The sequence below is a fragment of the Salmo salar genome, chromosome 19 (assembly GCF_965601325.2).
Source record: "Salmo salar chromosome 19, fSalSal1, whole genome shotgun sequence".
Taxonomy (NCBI): Eukaryota; Metazoa; Chordata; class Actinopteri; order Salmoniformes; family Salmonidae; genus Salmo; species Salmo salar.
Genome location: NC_138309.1, coordinates 20,769,093 through 20,778,054, shown reverse-complemented (window position 1 = coordinate 20,778,054; position 8,962 = coordinate 20,769,093). Strand labels below are relative to the sequence as shown.

At 43.3% G+C, this 8,962-nt stretch overlaps 1 protein-coding gene across 1 annotated transcript; it reads left to right on the top strand.

Annotated features, from left to right (window-relative positions):
- Window positions 1–6,082: 6,082 nt before the first annotated feature.
- On the top strand, window positions 6,083–7,432 carry LOC145862343 (general transcription factor II-I repeat domain-containing protein 2A-like). Its single transcript, XM_082966041.1, has one exon. The coding sequence runs from the start codon at window positions 6,083–6,085 to the stop codon at window positions 7,430–7,432; it is 1,350 nt and encodes a 449-aa protein (XP_082822167.1).
- The last annotated feature ends 1,530 nt before the right edge of the window (window positions 7,433–8,962 follow it).

The following is an 8,962-nucleotide window of genomic DNA, read 5'->3' as shown; positions in this document are numbered from 1 at the left end:
AGTCTGTAATAGTTTGCAAGCCCTGCCACATAAGACGAGCGTCGGAGCCGGTCTAGTACGATTCAATCTTAGCCCTGTATTGGCGCTTTGCTTGTTTGACAGGTCGTCGGAGGGCATAGCAGCATTTCTTATAAGCTTCCGGGTTAGAGTCCCGCAATTTGAAAGCGGCAGCTCTACCCTTTAGCTCAGTGCGAATGTTGCCTGTAATCCATGGGTTCTGGTATGTACGTACAGTCACTGCGGGGACGACGTCCTCGATGCACTTATTGATAAAACCAGTGAGTGATTTGGTGTACTCCTCAATGCCATCGGAAGAATCCCGGAACATGTTCCAGTCTGTTCTAGCAAAACAGTCATGTAGGTTAGCATCTGCTTCATCTGATCAGTTTTTTATAGACCGAGTCACTTGTGCTTCCTGTTTTAATTTTTGCTTGGAAGCAGGAATTAGGAGGATAGAATTGTGCTCATATTTACCAAATGAAGGGCGAGGGAGAGCTTTGTATGCGTCTCTGTGTGTGGAGTACAGGTGATCTAGAATTTGTTTCCCTCTGGTTGTGCATTTAACATGTTGATAGAAATTCGGTAAAACTGATTTAAGTTTCCCTGCATTAAAATCCTCGGCCACTAGGAGCGCCGCCTCTGGGTGAACGCTTTCCTGTTTGCTTATTTCTTTATACAGCTGACTGAGTGCAGTCTTAGTGCCAGCATCCGTCTGTGGTGGTAAATAAACAGCCACAAAAAGTATGGACGAAAACTCTCTTGGCAAATAGTGTGGTCTAGAGTTTACCATAAGATACTCTACTTCAGGCGAGCAAAATCTAGAGACTTCCTTAGATTTCATGCACCAGCTGTTGTTTACAAATATGCACAGACTGCCCCCCACTCATCTTACCAGAGTGTGCTGTTCTATCTTGCTGGTGCAGCGTATATCCCGCTAGCTGAATATCCATGTCATCATTCAGCCACGATTCCGTGAAACATAAGATGTTACAGTTTTTGATGTCCCGTTGGTAGTATATTCATGTTCGTACCTCATCTAATTTATTGTCCAATGATTGCACAATGGGAAGTAATATTGACGGTAACGGCAGCTTTCCCACTTGCAGCCTGCGGATCCTTACGAGGCACCCTGCTCTGTGTCCTCTGTACCTGCGTCTCTTTCTCTTGCCAATGACGGGGATGTTGGCCTTGTCGGGTGTTCAAAGTACATCCTGTGCATCCTGCATGTTGAAGAAAAAATATTTGTCTAATCCGAGGCAAGTGATCGTTGTCCTGATATCCAGAAGCTCTTTTTTGCCGTAAGATATGGTGGCAGAAACATTATGTACAAAATACGTTACAAATAACGCAAAAAAAGCACACAATAGTACAATTGGTTAGGCGCCCGTAAAACACACAATATCCCATAACGACAAAGTTAAAACATGGTTTTATTCATGTTTTCAAATTGGTTGAAAATGGAATACAGGAGTGCCTCGTACATTAGTACACTACAAGACAAAAGGTATGTGGACACCTGCTCGTCGAACATCTTATTCCAAAATTATGGGCATTAATATGGAGTTGGTCCCCCTTTTGCTGCTATAACAGCCCCCACTCTTCTGGGAAGGCTTTCCACTAGATGTTGAAACATTGCTGCGGGGACTTGCTTCCATTCAGACACAAGAGCATTAGTGAGGTCGGTCACTGATGTTGGGTGAAAAGGCCTGACTAACAGTTGGGCGTTCCAATTCATCCCAAAGGTGTTCGATGGGTTTGAGGTCAGGGCTCTGTGCAGGCCAGTCAAGTTCTTCCACACTGATCTCAACAAACCATTTCTGTATTGGCCTCGCTTTGTGCACGGGGGCATTGTCATAATGAAACAGGAAAGTACCTTCCCCAAACTGTTGCCACAAAGTTGGCAGCACAGAACCATCTATGGAACTAAGGGGCCTAGCCTGAAGCATGAAAAACAGATGCATTCCTTCTCTACCAAAATTTACATTTTGCACTATACGTTGGGGCAGGTAGAGTTCTCCTGGCATCCGCCAAACCCGTCGGACTGCCAGATGGCGAAGCGTGATTAATCACTCCAGAGAACGTGTTTCCACTGCTCCAGCTCTAGCAGAGTATACATTTTATGAACTGACTTGTTGGAAAGGTGGCATCCTATGACAGTGCCACGTTGAAGGTCATTGAGCTCTTCAGTAAGGCCATATTACTGCCATTGTTTGTCTTTGGAGATTGCATGGCTGTGTGCTTGATTTTATACACCTGTCAGCAATGAGTGTGGTTGACATAGCTGAATTCACAAATTGTAAAGGGTGTACACATACGTTTTGTATATACAGTGCCTTCGGAAAGTATTCAGACCCATTTCCTTTTGTTAGGTTACATCATTAGTAAAAACTGTATATAAAATAAATCTCATACCCCATAATGACAAAGCAAAAACAGGTTTTTAGATTTTTTTGGCTGATTTTATATATATATAAAAAAAATATCACATTTATAAGTATTCAGACCTTTTATGTAGTACTTTGTTGAAGCAACTTTGGCAGTGATTACAGCCATGAGACTTCTTGGGTATGACGCTACAAGCTTGGCACATCTGTATTTGGGGAGTTTCTCCCATTCTTCTCTGCAAATCCTCTCAAGCTCTGTCAGGTTGGATGGGGAGCATTGCTGCACAGCTATTTTCAGGTCTCTCCAGTGATGTTTGATCGTGTTTAAGTCTGGGCTCTGGCTGGGCAACTCAAAGACATTCAGAGACTTGTTCCGAAGCCACTCCTGCGTTGTCTTGGCTGTGTGCTTAGGGTTGTTGTCCTGTTGGAAGGTGAACCTTCGTCCCAGCCTGAGGTCCTGAGCACTCTGGAGCAGGTTTTCATCAAGGATCTCTCTGTACTTTCCTCCATTCATTTTTCCTTCTATCCTGACTAGTCTCCCAATCCCTGCCGTTGAAAAACATCCCCACAGCATGATGCTGGCACCACCAAGCTTCACCGTGGGGGTGTTGCCAGATTTCCTCCAGACGTGACACTTGGCATTCAGGCCAAAGCGTTCAATCTTGGTTTCATCAGACCAGAGAATTGCTTCTCATGGTCTGAGAATCTTTAGGTGCCTTTTGCAAACTCCAAGCGGGCTATTATGTGCCTTTTACTGAGGAGTGGCTTCCATCTGGCCACTCAACCACAAAGGCCTGATTGGTGGAGTGCTGCAGAGACAGTTGTCCTTCTGGAAGGTTCTCCCATCTCCACAGAGAACCTCTAGAGCTCTTTCAGAGATACCATTGGGTTCTTGGTCACCTCCCTGACCAAGGCCCTTCTCCCCCGATTGCTCAGTTCGGCCGGGCAGCCAGCTCTAGGAAGAATTTTGGTGGTTCCAAACTTATTCCATTTAAGAATGATGGAGGCCACTGTGTTCTTGGGGACCTTCAAGGCTACAGACATTTTTTGGTACCCTTCCCCAGATCTGTGCCTCAACACAATCCTGTCTCAAAGGTCTACGGACAATTCCTTTGACCTCATGGCTTGGTTTTTGCTCTGACATGCACTAACTGTGGAACCTTATATATACACAGGTGTGTGCCTTTCCAAATCATGTCCAATCAATTGGAAATACCACAGGTGGACTCCAATCAAGTTGTAGAAGCGTCTCAAGAATGATCAATGGAAACAGGATGCACCTGGCCACGTCCGGCGGGTCTGCGGGTCTGCTGCCTCCATTCGGTTTCCACTATTTTCTACATTGTAGAAATAATAGTGAAGACATAAAAACTATGAAATAAGACATATGGAATCATGTATTAACCAAAAAAAGAGTTTTTTAGATTCTTCAAAGTAGCCACCCCTTGCTGCAGAGGATACATTCATTTCTGTTAACTGCACCTCAGATTGCAGCCCAAATAAATGCTTCACGGAGTTCAAATAAGAGACACATCTCAACATCAACTGTTCAGAGGAGACTGTGTGAATCAGGTCTTCATGGTCTAATTGCTGCAAAGAAACCACTACTAAAGGACACCAATAAGAATAAGAGAGTTGCTTAGGCCAAGAAACACGAGCAATGGACATTCGACCGGTGGAAATCTGTCCTTTGGTCTGATGAGTCCAAATTTCAGATTTTTGGTTCTTTGTGAGACGCAGAGTAGGTGAACGGATGATCTCCGCATGTGTGGTTCCCACAGTGAAGCATGGAGGAGAAAGTGTGATGGTGTGGGGGGGCTTTGTTGGTGACACTTTCGGTGATATATTTAGAATTCAAGGCACACTTAACCAGCATGGCTACCACAGCATTCTGCAGCGATATGCCATCCCATCTGATTTGCGCTTAGTGGGACTATCATTTGTTTTTCCACAAGACAATGAACCAAAACACACCTCCAGGCTGTGTAAGGGCTATTTGACCAAGAAGGAGAGTGATGGAGTGCTGCATCAGATGACCTGGCCTCCGCAATCACCCAACCTCAAACCAATTCAGATGGTTTGGGATGAGTTGGACCGAAGGAAAAGCAACCAGCAAGTGCTGGACATGCTGAGAGATGAGTTTCAGATTGATCTGTGGTGTAGCATCTTGTGTCTGTAAAAATAGCTGTTGGTTATGCGTAGATAATCCTTTCTACTGCAGTTTTAGATATAACATTAGCCATGGAGAACTGCAAATATGTTGCTACTGCTGTCAATGACATTGCTGCCCTGAATTTATCAGGAGGTTTTTTATTTAATGTAACTAGGCAAGCCAGTTAAGAACAAATTCTTATTTACAACTGACAATTAACTGCCTACCCTGGCCAAACCCAGGCGACACTGGGCCAATTGTGAGCCACCCTATGGGACTACCAAACATGGCCGAATGTGATACAGCCTGGATTTGATACAGCCTGGATTTGAACCAGGGACTGTTGTGATACGTCTTGCACTGAGACGCAGTGCCTTAGATCACTGCGCCACTCGGAAGCCATTGACAAAGGTCAGTGGGAAAAAATTGTGATGGACTACCCTCTGGAGGATGATCATGCCATGCTGACTCTCTCTGACTCTGAAAATAAATCAGACGCTGAGGAAATCCCTGAAACATTTTCATTGAAGAAAACATTGTAGATTAACTTACGTGTATGAAGTGATGTTTTCACAGAATGCCATTTCACATTGCTAGTTATAGCCTAATGTTAGCTAGCTAACTAGCTAAAATTGAACCTATTTGGTTAACTTTAGCTAGCTATGACACTCTGTTTGTATTGCAAGTTAAAGCTTGCTGTTAGCTAGCCAGCTAAAGTGTGATGGATGGCTTGCAATTTAACATTGAACATATTTGGTTCAACTTTAGCTAGCAATGACAATCGGTTTGTATTGCTAGTAATGTTACTTTATGGATTGGGATCATAGTTAATTTTTTAGCTAGCTAGCTAGCTAACATTAACGTTACATGTCTAAACAAAAGACCCCAAGTTAAAGCTTGCGGTTAGCTAGCTAACATTAGCTAGCTAACATTTTCATTATACATGAGTTTAGATAAGTTTAGGTAAACTCTGACCTACTCTAGTTCAAAGGTCAGTATTGTGCGCATGAAAAAAACAGTGCTCATGGAGAGAAAGCTAGCGGGCGCAGCAAAGATGGTAGCTGAATGCTGTTTCTTGCCCCAAAAACATGGCAGAAAAAAGGAAGAAAACATATCACTTTCACAACGATTGGGAGGAGGAATTATTTTTTACGACTGTGAAAAAACCTGCGTGTGTCTCATTTGCGGGGAGACTGTGGCGACGGCAAAGCAGCACAATGTGGAGAAACACTTCACTACGTGTCACAAAAGCTACCATGCTAACTACCCACCGGGAAGTGCACTACGGGCAGAAAAAGCCTGTGAGCTAAAGGCAGCTTTGGGTAAGCAACAGTCTTTTTTCACGAGGACGGCAAAAAAGTCACAAAAAGCAACCGAAGCCTCGTTTAGAGCTACACATTTTCTGATCAAGAAGAAGAAGGCATTTTCAGACGGAGAAATTGTCAAAGAAGCAATGATGATAATTGCTAACACTGTACTTAAAGACGAGAAAAATGGAACTGATCTCATCTCCACTCTCTCCGACGTCCAACTGGGTGCATCTACGATGGTTAGACGAGTGTCTGGTAACTTGGCCGATCAGCTGGACCGGGATCTGGCGAAGTGCAGCTGGTTTAGCATCCAGTGCGACGAGTCCGTGGACAGCAGCAGTATAGCGCAGCTGTTAGTTTTTATCCGGATGGTGTTTGAAGATTTCTCCACAAGAGAAGAACTCCTGGCACTACTGCCCTTAAAGACAACTACGAGGGGAGTTGACATTTATAACACGGTGAAGGAGTTTTTCGTGCAGAAAAAGGTACTATTGGAAAAGCTGGTAGCGGTGACTACAGACGGGGCTCCTGCTATGATCGGCCGACACCCAGACTTCCCAAAATTTCTGCATTACCACTGCATCATTCACCAGCAGGCGTTATGTGCAAAAGTGATCGGCTTTGAGCACGTGATGACTCCCGTTGTAAAAATCATAAACAACATCCGCTCCAAAGCAAAACAGCACAGGATTTTCAAGGTGCTATTGGAGGAGATGTCAGCTGAATATGGTGACCTGCTGCTACACCCAGAAATCCGATGGCTCAGCAGAGGGCGAGTTTTACTTCGTTTTTTGTCACTTTTGGGTGAAATCAAAGAGTTCAAGCAGTCCAAAGGCGAAGACGTCTCACTGCTAGAGGACACAGAGTGGACACTTGACCTTGCATTTTTGACGGACATTACTGGGAAACTAAACGACTTGAACTGCAAGCTGCAAGGCAAAGGTAAGACTGTTGTTGATCTGATAAGTGCTTTAAATGCATTTAAAGCCAAGATTAACATTTTCTCTGTGGATTTACAGAAAAAAAAGGTGCTGCACTTTCCCTCTGTGCAGTCAGTGCTGAAAGACAATGCTTCTGCATTTGAGACATTTGACAAAGTTGCAGAAAAGTACTGTGAAGTCATAAACAGACTTGGGCAAGAGTTTGAGACTAGGTTTTGTGACCTTCATCAGCTTGAGCCATGTGTGTCGTTCATTTTCAATCATTTCATGAATGTGGACACAACATTCTTTGCTGAGCAACTAAGTGCAACGTTCGACTTGGATGCTGGACAGGTGGAGATTGAAATCATAACATTGCAAAATGACCTCCACCTCAAAGCCTACCAGGCTGCACCAAACTGTTGGTGCCTTGATGACACAGAGAAGTACAGTGGAGTATGCACAGCAGCTATGAAGGTTGCTAGCCTGTTTGGTTCAACCTATCTCTGTGAATCAGCGTTTTCTGACATGAACTTCATCAAGAACAAACATAGAACACGCCTTACTGATGCACATCTGAAAGACTCAATCACAATTGCAGTGTCAAGTTACACACCAGATTACAATACACTGGTGAACAGCATGCAATGCCAGTCTTCCCACTAACAAAGAAACAGATACCAGATGTTGTCAGTGGCAACATGGCGAAGTTGAATTAAAATATTGAAGAATTGTGTTCAATTTAAAAGTGTGTTAAAAAATGCAGCAGATTTGGTCATTAGTTCAAAATGTGACAAGATGTATTTAAAAATAAGTAGATTTTTCTAACATTACATAATTGATAACTTTTTGAAACATAGTGCAACATAGTTCATGATTTGTTAAAAGGGTTTGTCAGTGGCTAATGAAAATGGGACATTTTTCCAATGAAATGTAAGTGATCATCTGAAAATGTAACAATTACTGAAATTAAAGTGCTGAATATTGATATCTGTTTCCCACCTTATTGTCATTGTTGATAATTATTGTGAGAAATTATTAACGTGATCAGTGTCTTCACATAGATGAGTATCATTAATCATTATTAATAACGTATAACTAAAGGAAAACTGAGCAAATTTGTTATTTCAGAAGAGCGTATCAAACTGGTAGCCCTTCATATGATTCAGTACCCATGAAGTAGCTCTCAGTTTCAAAAAGGTTGGTGACCCCTGGTCTAATGTATCCCACCAAAAAGAGAGCTGGCCCAAGCAAGCACAGGTTACACCTGAAGCATGAGGACTTGCAGCGAGTGGTGAACTTCATCAACAACTACGCAGAGGTTAATGCAATAGTTTTACCAGGACGCCACCCAGGACACAAACACTTTGGTGGAAAGCTGCTGCCATCCCATATGACAAAAGCAGCAGTGTGGCATCTCTACAAGGAATCTATGACAACTCTTGGTATGTAAAGCATAAACACATTTTGATGATTTAATTGACCTCCAACATGATTGTCACTACTTTTATTGATCTCACATCCCACAGCTGGTTGGACTGGAGGATGGTACGGTGCTGGTGGAAAGCTATGGCAAGCAACAACACCTGGCTCCGTACTTCACTCTGCTGCCACAGATCAAGCAGTACCAGCACTTCAGGTGAATATCATTTTCATTGCATTGTATGAGGTTATTCTTATTATCTAAACTTGAGAGGTGAATTGATGTTGTGCAAGGTTGTAATGTCTTATTTGTTTTTGTTATTTCCTGTTTTACAGCTTCGATGCTCTTGAGCCTGGTGTTGTTGTCGCCAAGGAGCGTTCAAACTCAGTCGGAACCAGGTTTCAGCTGCTGTGCAACGCTGACATCCTTCCTCCCATAGATGGTCTGCCTGTACAAGCACCACCTGGACTGGACACAGCTAGACAAACGTACATTTTTGAGAAGATCGGGAGTTTTGCGACGAAGAGGCAATGAACATCACATTGCCTGCACCAAAGTCAAGGGCAGGACAGAAACAGGCTTTCTGAATATAGATTCCCTTGTTCATGTGTGGTTCGGATGGACCAGTCATCAGCACTATCTGCAGTGCCTCTATTAAAATGACTCTCTCCTAACACACACGCCATACGTGCTGCTACAACAACAAAAAATGATCCTGCTGCTCAGCCACTTTACCCCTGATTGTATGCATATAACTACCTCATCTATCACTA